At 42.3% G+C, this 14,386-nt stretch overlaps 1 protein-coding gene across 1 annotated transcript in view; it reads right to left on the bottom strand.

Annotated features, from left to right (window-relative positions):
• ABCA12 (ATP binding cassette subfamily A member 12) overlaps positions 1-14,386 on the bottom strand; it is a 165,105-nt gene that overhangs the window by 101,549 nt on the left and 49,170 nt on the right. The window contains exons 6-10 of the mRNA XM_054971557.1: positions 13,621-13,806; positions 12,255-12,433; positions 7,593-7,705; positions 5,914-6,007; positions 1,198-5,241 (exon numbers count right to left, since the gene is read on the bottom strand). Coding sequence (XP_054827532.1) covers positions 1,198-5,241; positions 5,914-6,007; positions 7,593-7,705; positions 12,255-12,433; positions 13,621-13,806 — 4,616 coding nt within the window. The remainder of the gene's footprint in view (positions 1-1,197; positions 5,242-5,913; positions 6,008-7,592; positions 7,706-12,254; positions 12,434-13,620; positions 13,807-14,386) is intronic.

The following is a 14,386-nucleotide window of genomic DNA, read 5'->3' as shown; positions in this document are numbered from 1 at the left end:
CCTGGTAACTACGGTAACATGTTTTTAAGCAGCTGACTTCAGAAAACCAAATATGATTTCCTCTCCCTGAGAGTGTGGTACTTATTTTTTTAGACATTCCTGGTGTAACATTGTACCAACTGTCTTCCTGATGGCACAGATTCTACAGCCAGAAAAAGCCATAATCTCTGTGGCCCTTCAGGTACATTGATCAGGTCACAGGGCTGAGGCTTCACCCTGGCTCTGTAACCCAGAAAATTATCAGCACTATGCATGCATTGCGCTCAAATGCTGCAGGATTCTAAACAATTTTTTTTCTCAGATATAAATCTCACTGAGTTCAATGGGATGCTTTTGCTAGTTAAGCACATAGCTTAGGGTCTGAGACAAGAATCCTAAATACTGTTACTAAGATTTAAGTCCACTGAAACACAAGACTTACTGTCTTTGGACCCCTAGAAAGTATATGTGACATGAGCTTGGGTTTAGCAAGGCCTCAGCTTTACAGAGTGAACTGCAGCAAAAGCCCAACAAACTCTTAGCACGTTACAGATTTAGACATTAAAAGGATAGAAATTGTTGGCATGAGCTGTCATAAATCTCTCAGAATTTGGCTGTCTGGCCTGTGGGTCCCAAACACCATCATCTGTGTTGTGGTCCCTCTTGTCCTACCACTATGCCCGGTGAAAGTTGGGTTTGGTGCGCTACACCTCCCAGACAGCAGCCATGCTCAATATTTATGCCTCTTTTGTTAATTACCAATATTTTTAAAAATCTCAAAACTGCTTTGCTTTTACAAGCTATGAACCCATATGCCTCAATACATTCTCTTCTATTCTTTTCTCCTTGATTAGGATCAGAGTGAACAGTTTCAGAAAACAAAATGGCTTAGCTCCAAAGCCCTACTAATACAGGGTGAGGTCTAATGATATTCTTTCCTCTCTGCAGTCTCCTGTGCCCCCTGAAATGCTGCTCTGGAAAGTCCCCTGATCCTCAAGAACCAGTTTTTGGGGTCACAGGGGGCTGGGAAATGGGAAAATAAGCAACCTCCTCTCACATGAAGGGAGGTTAATTTTGCTAGTGCCATGCGATTTTTGGATCCAAGCCATTGTCTTTCAACGTGTAATTATTTTTCTTCACCTATGGAGGCAAAGTTTGATACGTGTTAATATGCTAAGTTCTACAACACATTGTGCAATTATGAAAATGTTGACTTACTGTGCAATCAAATTGTTTGGAGATGATGTTTTCCCCAGCTCATTCGGAAGTAAGATTTTATTGAAAAGCATTTCAGCAGTCATGGTGAAAGGATATTCCACATTAGGTTTGTTTGTATGAAAAGTTGGATCTCGGTCTGTTTTCAGCTTCTTCAACACATCTAAGAGCATCGCTTTCTCAAGGTTTGACTCATTGTGAGTGAGAGCCCTTTCCATTCGTTTCAAGCCAAGATTTTCATACTCTGTTTCTGTCAGGTTCCACTTGGAGACCAAGTTCCAGATTTGTGGAAAACTGTCCTCTCCAAAATGGCTAGAGACATCCTCAGGCATCTGCAGAGCTTCATTCATGAAAGAATACTGGTGGACGTTACCCTGCAATAACTTGAAGAACACTGACAAATTATTCCAGTCCAGTAACCTGTCAGTGAAATTTTGTGAACGAATGTTCGTTTCATTAGCAACGAAAGCTGAGACGATGTTTAAAGGATAATAATTGACTACATCATTTATTCCATCAAGGACTGGGATTAGGCATGTTGAATTATTTGAGGGCAGCGCTTTGGAAACTGATGCTAGAGATTTATAAGTTTGTTGTATCCAAGGATTTTTAAAATTAAAGAGGTTGTCCATTTTTGAAAGCAAGCCTGAAGAAAACTGTAGGGATCTGATGAGGCATAACAATGTGCTAGAAATGTTATTTTTGTAAAGATTTTCTGATTCTGGACTCAGCTGTAAATTTCTTATTGAGAAGTGGAACAATTCAGCCAATGTTTGATTAGGCTTTGTTCTGTTTTCAGAGTCCTGGGAAGTAAAAAGGATTTCACAATGGCTTTGTTTGAAGGACTCATGAAGTGTGGCATTTTTATGCAACATCTGAAGTATTATGTGAATTACATCCTTGACAATGCAGTTCTGTAGCCTTCCACCATGGTTCCTACTATCTAAGAAAGGACTCAGAGATAAATGCAAGATGTCCACTATCTTTGCTTCCAATGATGTCCTGTGCCCTAACAAAATCTGGTTAAACTCCCTTTGAAACAGAAAGCGCGAAAAGTCATACAGGGTGGCAATTCTTTCTTTATCAGTTGCTTCTTCCAATCTGTTGTCAGAAAGTATAAACGTCCCTCTCTTCAGCGTGTCATATATTCTCTGGAGGGTTTTATTACTTTCATTCATCACTGTTCCTAATTGGCTAAGGTTAAATCGATGTGCAAAGTTTTCCTGAAATAACAGATTCCTGAGGACAGTGTTTAATGCTTCTGAGATGGTGTTACTTTGGAGGTTTTCTTCACTGCCCTTTTGTAGTACATGGGATAAAAGGCTAGTAAACAGATCTAGACTGAAATGAAGACTGGAAACATTATGCGGTGTAATTAAGTGATTGTGCAGAATTTTCAAAAAATGCCTGTAAGCATCAGGATTTGAACTATTCAGTTTAATGGATCTTAATTGTTCACGTTCAAGGACACTCAGCTCATTCCACCAGAGTTTATTTGTTGCATTTTGGATTCTTTGAATTATTCCTGAAATGATGAAAAGATCATTTTCGCTCATGTTGATGTTTGCTGTAATGTTGTAGACATTCTGCAGTGATAAAATTTGCTCCAGAATGGTTTTTGTGGCAATAGATTTAAGCAGCAAATCTGGAAGTTCCAATGGGGCTTCCTGTGCTGAATGGAGATCAGTTCTCAGGTCCCTAGGAAACAGTGGCATTGCCTCAGATATCACCTGTTTGACTGTTTCCCATATCACCGCTAAACTAAAACTAGTCTCATTTAAAAACAACTTATTCCAAATCATCCTAGTTAAATTTACTGCCTTTTTGGTGCCTTCCCACTGAGGGTTAAGGTAGAAAAGCCTTTGAGCTAGGGCACTGACTTGTGGAGACCAATGATTGAAATTCCTTTCTAAGTAAGTTCTATAATATGCCTCAGAAGTTATGTTGGACAATTTTAATGAACCAAGTAGATCTTCAGAATAGGAAACATTCCCCCCCTGATTTAAGAGTTTAAAAAATGGATGACTTTCTGCTGTATTTGGAGGTAATCTAGTCCCAACAAGAATGAGAGCTTTTCTAATCATGTCTAGTAGATTCAAATCTGTCACATTTTGGATAATGTTCAATATATTTGCAACCTTACTCAAGACAGCTGATAAATTCTTCCATTGTGGATGGTTGACAGCTTCCCCCCTGTTTTCGAACAGCTTTGATATACTAGTATTCTTGTCAGGTTCATTGAGCAGAGACATAAAAGATGAAAGTGTTTGCTCCCAGACGAATTGACTGATGGATAAATGTTGTGAATAAGTTTCTGTATCATTCATCATAAAAGGAATCAAGATATGAAATGCCATAGATTCATTTATGACAGCCATATTGCCAAACAATGACACTTGGCAGGTTAGATTACTTTGGGAGAGTTGGCTCGAGATGGTTGCTAGACTTCTATGCATCTTTTGTATCCATGGATTCTTGTCGTTATTAAGAATGTCCAATTTGGAAAGAAACCCTGATGAAAATTCTAATGATTTGACGAAGCACTGAAATTCATCTGAAAAGTATTTGTTTGTGTGGAGCATAGCAAAAGTTGGCATTGATTTTAAATTTCTTAGCGCAAGTTGAAACACTTCAGTAAATGTTTTATTGTTGATCTCTGTCCTGTTTTCAGTGTTCATGGAAGTAAAAAGGAAACGGCAGTTGCTTCCTGTCAAGGCCTCATTTAGTGTGGTGTTAGTAAACAAGACTTCAATTGCAATGAGATGAAAGTCCTTGACTGTGCAGTTCAGCAGCCTTTCATTATCTTGAATATCTTCTCTTAGAAAAGGGCTCAAGGTTAAATACCAGAGTTCTAACACTTTTCCTCCCACTGATGCATTACGCCTTACTGAAGTCCTATAAAAGTCCTGCAAATTTAACAAGCGTGAGAAACTGAAAAGGTTATCTATTTTTTTAATACTGGATGCTTCCATCAATCTTGGATCAGAAAGTATATCCACTCCTTCCTTGACTATTTCAAACAATCTTTGGATAGTTTCATTATCAACATTCGTTAGTGGATTAGTAGTGATCAATTCATTGATGTACTTTTCTTCCAGGTCTTCTAACACATCTAGGGTTTTCAAGATGGTGTCTAAAACCATCGAGACATTTCCTCCACTTATGATTTCTCCACCATAGTCTTCTAGTAAATGGTTCACAAAAGTAGTCAGTTGGTCCAGTTCTTTCTTCAAAGGAAGGTCTGAGCCACTGTGATGAGTATACAGATTGTTGTGGAGTATATCCAGAACCTGCCCATAAGCAATTATGTCTGTATCGTTCCATTTTGCAGATCTTAATTTTTCACCAATATGCCAATAGGTATTGAATTCATTCCACTGATAGGCATTAATGGAATTTTGAATTTTCTGCATCATGTCAGTCAAGGAGGAGATCAGTAGGTAACTGTGACTTACGTTAACATTTGCAATGATATCAAAGATTTTCTGCAGCACTAAGATCTTCTCAGGAAAGTTTTCAGTAGTTGTAGTAGGTTCAAGTAGAGAATTTGCAAACAGCGATGGCAGCTCTTGCACTGCAGTTAAATATTTCCTAACCTTCTCAGGCACATTAATAAACCTGTGAGAAGTTATCGTTTTCAAGGTTTGCCATAACTTTGTGGCCTTAAAATTAGTCTTGTTTAAATATACTACGTTCCAAATATTCCTGGTTAAGTTACAGATGTTCTGTATTTCTTTCAAGTAAGCCATCGTATGGGATAAGGGTGAGGTGTTGTTGCCATTTTGAAACCGCAGGGATGTAAAATTGTGGTCTTCAAAGATGTCTTCCTTACTAAATAGATCCATTAACATCTTGACTTTGTCACCACTCATTCGCCATGACAGGAGTTCAATCAATCTCAACAGCTTTAGGTTTCTCGGTTCAGGATTCTTGTCACCGTCTTGTACATCTTTGAAAAGAGCCAGAGATTTTTTAATAGTTTTCACATATTTTGAGAGATTCTCCATTTTGAAATTCACACCATCAGAATCTGGAGATATTGTTTCACTAAAAGGAAAGAGAAGCAAACAAACATTTAGTATAAATGACACATAGAAAGGCCATCTGGAGCAAAAAACACACATTGTACCTTGGGCTCTCTTAACCAGGAGCGTATTTATGCCGTGAGATGAAATGAAATCTACTTTCTCTCCAAGATGGACTGAGATTTCTTTTATTAATTAATTTATTTAAAAAATTAACCCCATCTTTCCTTGTGGTCCAAGGTGGCTTACAATAATAGATTTAAAACATTTACTGTTAAAATCAAAATAAAATAACAGTACCTAAATCTCCCTCCACTTAAAAAATGTGTAGAATATCCACTCATCTTTCAGATATTTCACTTCTTTTTTTTCACTTTTTAGCAATTTCTCATTTCCATTATCAATCTAGATTTTCTCATGCTTGCATTTGTGCTCAAATCCACATTTTTTCATAGATATTATAGTCTTCAGGCTAAATAAATAGTAGTTCTTATGCATGTTTAGTTCACATTATCCCAGTGCAGTGATGGACCTATGTTTCATTAAACATTACAGAACGTCCTCAATAAACACTCACAGAGCCTGGTGAAGGTGACCCAGTTGTGGCTGTGGCCCCCCTTCCCAATTCTGAAGTATAATTCCACATGATAGGATGCACTTGGGGGTTCCATAAAGAACATTTACTCCGCCTTACCTCAAAAAATCTTTCATTTGAGCCAATAAAATATTGTTGCCTTTCCAGTAGAGAGCGAGCTTACAAAGATCAGTAATTTCTGAATTGTTCTCATCTACAACAGAAAAATATTCAAGATAAACTTTAAAATATATGACTGCATTTAAACTCTAACTGGGATGATAGGTGAATTTTTAAAACGTTTTATTTCACTTTATGTATATTCCGCCTCTCTTCCTAACAGGGACCCAAAGCAGTTTGTCATTTTCCTCTCAATTCTATCCTCACAACTATCTTGTGAGGTAGTTAGGTTGAGAGTGTGTGATTGAACCACCCTAGGAAACTTTCATGGCAGAGCAGAGATTTGAACCTGGGTCTCCCAGCTGCTAGCCCAACCAGGGCTTTTTTTCAGCTGGAACGTGGTGGAATGGAGTTCCAGAACCTCTTGAAAATGGTCACATGGCTGGTGGCCCTGCCCTCTGATCTTCAGACAGAGGGGAGTTTAGATTGCCCTCCGCACAGCTGAGAGAAATATAGATTCTGGCTTAAACAGGCAAACTGTGTGTGCGCCTGAGAGAAAGTCTATGTACATTTGAGTGAGTGATTGATCTGAATCAGGAAAATTGTGTGTGTGCATCTGAGAGAGAAAGTTTATGTATATTTGTGTGACTGAGGCTATGTAAATAAACGTTAAAAATTGAGAACGATCTTTGAAACCATCATGCTTAAGTAATAGTGTGAAACCAATATGCTTCTTATAAAAATAAAAGTTTATTTTGGGGGGGTTTCCATCCCAGAGTATATGTTATTCATATATATCCCACTCCTTTCCTCAGGGCCACATAGTCCCACAAAGGAGCCTGATGCTTGGGCATGTTATTAAAGGGGAAATTTGAATTAACTATTATGGAATATAATTCCTGATGGCAGCAATCTACCCAGAGGGTTAGGGTTAAAGGTGAAATCTAACTGGAAAAGAAAGAGGGGCGTAACAAAGACCTTTCTCAAATTAGCTGCTCGCTGCTATGTTCTTTCTGAAAATAGCTTCATTATAAAGCATTATTTAAAACAATTCTGGTCAGATGAAAATATTAAAAACCTGAAGAAAAATGAAATTTCTCCTTGTTATGATTGCTTACACTTAGAAGAGCAGCATTAGGGTTATTTAAGCAACTTCACCACTTTGGGGGGGGGTTTATAGCTGACAGCAGAAAACATCTTCTCAGATATTATACAGAATGAGAAATAGAAGATAAGACAAATCTGTAACTTGATATTTGGGAGTAAATCTGGAATTACAGTACTAGTTTTGCATTATTTGTTAATTTCAGAGAATCTGCTTTAAATTAAAGCCCAGATGGTATATTACACTGAAGGTACCTTACGAAATGTTAGATACATGTGATGCTTATCTCTGGAAATGTCCAAAAGAAGAAAATTATTATTTTCACAAGTGGTGGACATATTTTGGAATTTCTCTAACTGCATGTTCCATGAAGGGTGCAGGTAGTTGGATACACCTTTTTGTAACTAAAATGAACTGGATGGACAACATACTTTTTGGATCTATTATAAATTGAAACAAGTCTTTGCATTAAGCTTCAGTCTGTATCAGGGAAGGTTTTATAAAACTTTACATTTCCCCCCTTTCAGCATTTATACACAGATACCTAGTAGAGGTAGACATTGAATAGGATTACCTGGTTCTGTACAGTTCAGCGAATATATAAGTTTGCTGATCATGTTCTGAAGAGCTTGCAGTCCACTCTCACTATCCTCTGGTGGAAAACCATTTCTCATATCTATAAAAGTCCTAAAAAAGGGAAAAAGTGGAAATCAAATACACCAAAACAGAAGAGACACAATGAGCTTACTTCCAATGGAGAAATGGTTCCTCAAATATCACAATTTAAATCATTTTTATTTATTCATTTATTAAAATATTTATATCCTGCATTTCCTTATGGTTCAAGATAACTTACAATTATAACTTAAAACCACCCATAATTTAATAAAAGCCCATTAATTCTCCTCTTGAGAAAATACCTATAGTTGAAGCTTTGTCGTTGGGTTGGCCCCAATAAAAGGCACCATGTGAGCTGTGTTCTTGGCCTTTTTGCTCCCTAGTAAAAGCATCTCAAGGGGCCTCTGGGGTTGGCTGTCCTCCCAAGCAGATACCTTGAGGTGATCTTCCCTAAGAGGTGAGGGAAGTCCCCCTGTTGGAACTGCCTGGTAGACACTGGTCCAGAGGAGGCAGTGTCTTCTCCTGTCCTGACCACTCCCCTGCCTTTTTATCTAAGGAATCTGAAGCTGAGATGCAATGTACTGGCTCAGGGTGGCCCAAAGGAGTGGACTGATTGAGCCTGGGGGCAGAAGAAAGAGTCAGACGGGAGCCTCATTTTGTGCTTGGCCTAGAAGAAGAGCTGAGATGGCTGGCCCTAGGACCGGGGAAGTCGGAAACAAGTTCCTCAAAGGTACGTTGCCTATTTGTGGAGCTCTTTCTCCACCTGTTTTTGTTGGGGAGGGGAGAAGGAGAGGGCTAAAAGAGGATGGGGAAGAAGAAAAAACATCCCTCCACCTATGCAGTCTCCTTTTTTCTGCTTTCCCCCCTTCTTTTATGGGTGAAGATCTGCTTTAACCATCTTTTGGATGATCTGAGTACATAGGTCTGGGTGGAGGGACACTCCATTGAGAGTAATAGGGGAAGAATGGTGAGACGAGCCCCCTTCATTGAAAGTGGCACTGAAAAGTCACCACCCCATCAGTAAAGGAGGCCCCATCTGTGGCCATGGGGGCTGGGGAGGAGGAGAAGCAGCCTCATGGCAATGGAAGTTGCCAGATTAACATGCTTAGCCGGAGAGGCAGCATGCTGTAGGGAGGCAGTGGACGCAGTCTCACTGGGGGGCCCATCTGTTGCTGAAGCCTTAGCATGGGACAGGACTTGCTGTTCACTCTCCATTCCTACCAGGGAGGAGAGTGGTAGCAGAAGAGGCAGTTGATGCAGGCTCTCAAGTTCCAGAGTCTCAGAGCCAAGCTACAAGTGACGCCTTACACAGGTTGGACACTTGTCAGCTTCCCTCAAGTTTTGATGGGAAATGTAGGCATCCTGGTTTTACAGCTTGGCTCTCCATTACAGCTGCAAGACCAGGACGCCTACATTTCCCATCAAAACTTGAGGGAAGCTGACAAGTGTCCAACCTGTGTCAGGCGTCACTTGTAGCTTGGCTCTCAGGTGGATGGCGCACCCATCACAGGCTCACACAAGGGTCAGGTTGTGGCCACGGGAGGGAGGCAATCCCACAGGGATTTCCCCCCCCCCCCCCCGTTTTTGTGTGTGTCTTTATTGCAGCTGCCAGTAATACAAAGGTGAAGATGACTTTTTAGGCTGTTTTGGCATCGTGGGCTAAGGCAGATCTGAGGAAGTTCATCCAGCCGTGGAGTAGGCAGGGCATCAATGCTGCAAAAAATCTGCATCTGCCCTTCGCATGGAAGAAGGCGAAAGCACAACCCATGCTAAGGATACCTTCCAGGCCACGGATGGAGAATTTGACTTTTCACTGCTGCAGCACATTGAGTTGAAATTTGCATCAAGCTTTCTACTACAAGGAGTGGGTGGGAGGAGCCTTTGGGACCAGTGGAAGGAGGCAGAAGAACTGGCAAGAGGAGGAATCATGTGGGGCAGGAAGAAGGAAGGACTAGATCAGTGGCTAAGGGAAGGCAGTGGGGGGAAATCGGGAGGGGGTGGGTGACAGGGAGGAGGAAGTAGGAGAGGAGGGAAGGCGGCTGTTGGGTCTCTCCAAGTATGGAACTCTCCCAGAAGCCACTGTCTAATTCCCAAGGGTGCAAAAATTGGCCATGGGATATTATTGACCATATGCCTGGGGTGGAAAGAACCATAAGACAGGTAAGAATTCCTATCTATTGGTTTTTTAAATGGTCTAACACCAATCTCATTCTGTTGATTTCGATAAGTCACCACGTCTAGAAAGCTAATGCAGGTAGGACTCGTCTGTATGGTGAATTTTATGTTGGGGTCTAAATTGTTCATCCATGAGGGAAATTCCTCAGTATAGTCTGCCCCTTTAAATACAAGGTAAAGGTCATCAATATATCTCTTGTAATATCCTATATGGTGAAAGAAAGGATTACTATCAGGGGACAGGATGTACCGATGTTCCAAATTGGCCATATAAAGATTGGCTATACTGGGGGCGGCCGCACATCCCATGGCCACCCCCTTCATCTGATAGTAGTATTGAGATTGAAATCTGAAATAGTTTTTTTCTCATTCCCAAGGGTGCCTGCCAAAGCGGGTACACTCCTTGGGTAAGCCAAAAACAATGCACAATATTTGCCTATGCCCTATCCGTCATGAGGTTTCATCACAATAAAATACTATAACGATTCACTCCGCTTTACTTTTCAGGACTGGGGGATTTCTTCCCATCTCTTGATTTTCAATCTACAAAAGATTTATAGCGCAAAATCTTCAAAGAGTCTGACCTCTTCCACTTGGCAGCAGTGCTTCTTCTAAAACAGTGCTAAATTCAGTTTACACAATCTCTTTGAAGAAATCTAGAAACTGGAGAGCAGAGCGGTAGGCAAACAGGCTCTAGCAAGGCAAAGTCAACAGCCTAGTCCTCTGGCCCACTTCCCACCCTTTTCAGCTGCAAAGCAGGTTTCTTTTGAAGGATCCAAGAAGGAGCTGGAATGCAAGAGGAGCAAGCGGTGTTCCTAATCCGCACTAGCAGCATTCTCGTGCAACAAGCCCCTGTTGTCATCAGCGGCAACATTAATCAGAGTGTTGTGAGAACTCTTTTTGTGGCTCTTCATAATACAAGATTGGGTCTGAACTGGATGCAGACTTTTCATTGCAAAGATTTAGTTCAGTAATGTGTACAAAAGCTTATCAGGAAGCCTGTGCATCCAGTCAGAGTTGACTGGCAGTTTGTTCCCTATGCCTCAAGGCCACAATCGCTACCAACTTGGCCTCTGTGTACAGAAAGCCATGTTCCGAGATTAACAAACCACAAAGGGAGGTACCTACTCAAAATCGACAGCTAGAAAGTGAAACGCACGAGTAGGAAGCAATAGCCAATTAACAAATCTAAGAAGTCAAAGGCATATATTAAATACAAAATGTACCTTCATATATAGTCAAAATTTCTCACACAGTCAACATAATATTGCAAGGTAAATGTCAAAAAATTACAGTATCATGACGGTGCAACACAAACACAGTCAGGAGGAACATCCCACAGGTAAGCTTCCATGAAAGATTATAAGGTAAGTTGTAAAAAAGTCCTTTTTATTATAAAGTGCAGTGTTTATTTTCAGGTGGAGCCGGTGAAAGCCAAAGGCACATCAGATTGCCCTACACACAGCGCCGGGTTGACTCCGGTGTTTCATCAGATAGCCTCCTCAGGGGTGAAAGAACATCCACCATACAACAAGTCAACAACGCCGACAGCAACTCGCTTGACTTCTGTATGGGATAATTGACTGGTTGGTGCTTGAAAGTAACATTATTTATTGACTCGTTGTACGGTGGATGTTCTTTCGCCCCTGAGGAGGCCATCTGATGAAACACCGGAGTCAAGCCGGCGCTGTGCGTAGGGCGATCTGACGTGCCTTTGGCTCTCACCGGCTCCACCTGAAAATAAACACGGCACTTTATTATAAAAAGGACTATATTTACAACTTACCTTATAATCTTTCATGGACGCTTACCTGTGGGATGTTCTCCCTGACTGTATTTGTGTTGCACCATCATGATACTGTAATAGTTTGACATTTACCTTGCAATATTATGTTGACTGTGTGAGAAATTTTGACTATATATGAAGGTATATTCAGGGCCGGCTCCAGCGTTGCTGGCACCTGAAGCAGCTTAATGTGATGACATCACTGTGTGTGATGTCATCACACAGGGGCTGGAACGTGCACGGGGGCCTTCCAGCCCTCCCGTTCAGTTGCCCTGTGGGCTAGACGCAGCAGGCCACCGGCTGCACCTGGCCTGTAGAGCAACTGAATGGGAGGCTGCCCGCTCAGCTGCCCCATGCTGCCACCACCAGCACGCGCTTATGGACAGCGGGGGCGGCAGCAGCTCTGTGGTGCACACCCCTCCGGTGTCTTAGTGCCCTGAGGTGGCAGCCTCCCCAGCCTCAATGGGCGGGCCGGCCCTGGGTATATTTTGTCTTTAATATGTTCTGAGATTAAGCCTTCCGAGAACTGAAGGCTCCTCCTGAGCCACTGAAAACACCATGCTTAATATCTTCATTTGCTATGGCTCAAGACACATCCCATCACCTTCTGCAAAAGGACAGGCCCAACAGTTGAGCCGTCTATGGCATTCCTTTTACCTGCTTGTATTCTGAAGGGCGGCCACCATCTTCTTCACATGGATTACCCCTTGAGTGATATCCGGGGCCAGCAGGAGGATGCGCCACACAGAAGTTTCATTCTGGAGTTGGGAGAGGAGTGACAGGAAATAGACGGTTTCCTTGACGAATGCCACCTGGTACTGAGGATCATCCTGCAACTGAACACGGAAGAAAAAGATTTGTTAAAAATAACACTCCTTTGGGGATTTCTCCCTAGCTGGCAGCCTAACCAATCTGTTCCATTGCCTGCATTCAGGCTGCTGATGCTGGAAGACGGCATACGCAAGCAGCGAAACGGACACCCGAGCATCTGGGTAGGTTTTCCAACACGAAAGTGAGGTCTGTGCACAGAATCGACACACACAACATCCTTCGTATTAGCCTGTTCACGGAAAGAACTGCTTCTACATCCTGCAATTCAGTGATTATGGAATTGAGATTTGCCATAAAAATTATATCTATCCTCGTGACTGGGAAGGTATATTTGAAAACATATAGTTGGAGGAAAAACTTCCTCTGCACAGATGCTGGGGGTTCTGCACACCATATGTATTCTGTGCATTGTTTCTTCACTAGTCACATTTTCCTAAACCCTTACTGAGTCTGTCTTGCCTTTGTTGCCTCCAATTCAGGCCTTTCCCCTGTTCTTCCTTGACATGCCCACAGCCTGAAATAAAAAGGGACTGTAGCTCAGTGGCAGAGCACCTGGTTTGCCTGTGCAAGGACCTTTATTCATCTCTGAATTTTCTAGTTAAAAGGAACTGTGGTAGAAGGGCTCAGTAGGAAAAGCTTCTGTCCAAGATCCTGAACAGCTGCTAATGCCTCCCTGAGTAGTCCATGCTGGACTGGATGGACAAATGGTCTGACCCAGCGTGAGGCAGCTTCATGACACAAGTGACTTCTTTCACGTGGAGAACACTTGATCGTTCTTGCAAGTTTTCCTGGGAAGTGAAGTCTGAGTGTCCTTCCCCTCTCTGTTAGAATCGCTGCCTGAAGAGCCGGAGAAAGCTGGCAGCAGCAGCAGCTTTTGCAAATCATTCCTCCAGTCACAAGCCTGCTGGACAAGAGGACTCTCAATGATCGTTTGGGGGCGGGCAGCTGCTACTTTCTCCCTGGGCGTCCTGCTCCTGGGGAGCTGCTCTGGAGAAAGCCACCATGTCGGTGAAGCTCCAGCCGCAGCAACAGCGGAAGAATCTGCCGCTGCTCTAACATGCCCTCATTCCAGTTTTTCTCCAGGAGCTCAGGAGCAGGGGAAGGGTGTTTCTTCAGAGATTGCTTCAGAGGACATAATTCAGCATTTTTTCTTTGCTAAGGAAAAAATAGAATAATAGAGTTTGATACTCACTTTAGAAATCTGACTTCTGAATTCTTGAAAAAATGACTCCACAAGAGACAACTCGGAGAAGCAAAACGTCTGGTAGATGTTTGCACCCATAGCTTTCCAAAGGGGATTATGAGAAGAAGCGTACGCTGACAAAACTTCACAGATACCAGCTTTAAGATTTGCCACAGTCGGGTTTTGCATTTGCATCTATAAAATAAAAGCCCAGCATTAGAAATGGTGACGAGGCCTTTGCTTCTTACAGACATGTTACCTAGGAGGGCTCGGTCAAGAGACGGGAGTGTTGTTGGAGTAGAGGCTGCACAACTGCAGGGGAAGAAGGGAAGTGGAGAGGGGCAGAGCAGGTCTACAGGGCAGTACAGAGAAAAACCAGAGGCAAGAAGCTGTCCAGATGACCAGCAAGGCTGCTGAAAGTAAACATGTGCCTTGGACACTGTCATAACTGGGATGACTCTAGACAGGGCTTTTTTTCTGGGAAAAGAGGAGGTGGAACTCAGTGGGTTGCCCTCGGAGAAAATGGTCACATGGCCGGTGGCCCCGCCCCCTGATCTCCAGACAGAGGGGAGTTGAGATTGCCCTCCATGCCACCCAGTGGCGCGGAGGGCAATCTCAGCTCCCCTCTGTCTGGAGATCAGGGGGTGGGGCCACCAGCCATGTGACCATTTTTAAGAGCTGAAAAAAAGCCCTAACTCTAGAAGGGCATCAACCTTCTTGTATAGCCTTCCACCATAGGCTAGTTGTTTGCCATTTTCTTTATTTAAATATGCAT

This window comes from Eublepharis macularius, chromosome 2, assembly GCF_028583425.1.
Source record: "Eublepharis macularius isolate TG4126 chromosome 2, MPM_Emac_v1.0, whole genome shotgun sequence".
Lineage (NCBI taxonomy): Eukaryota > Metazoa > Chordata > Lepidosauria > Squamata > Eublepharidae > Eublepharis > Eublepharis macularius.
Note: the sequence above shows the minus strand (reverse complement) of the source record. Positions and strands in the feature narration are given on the sequence as shown.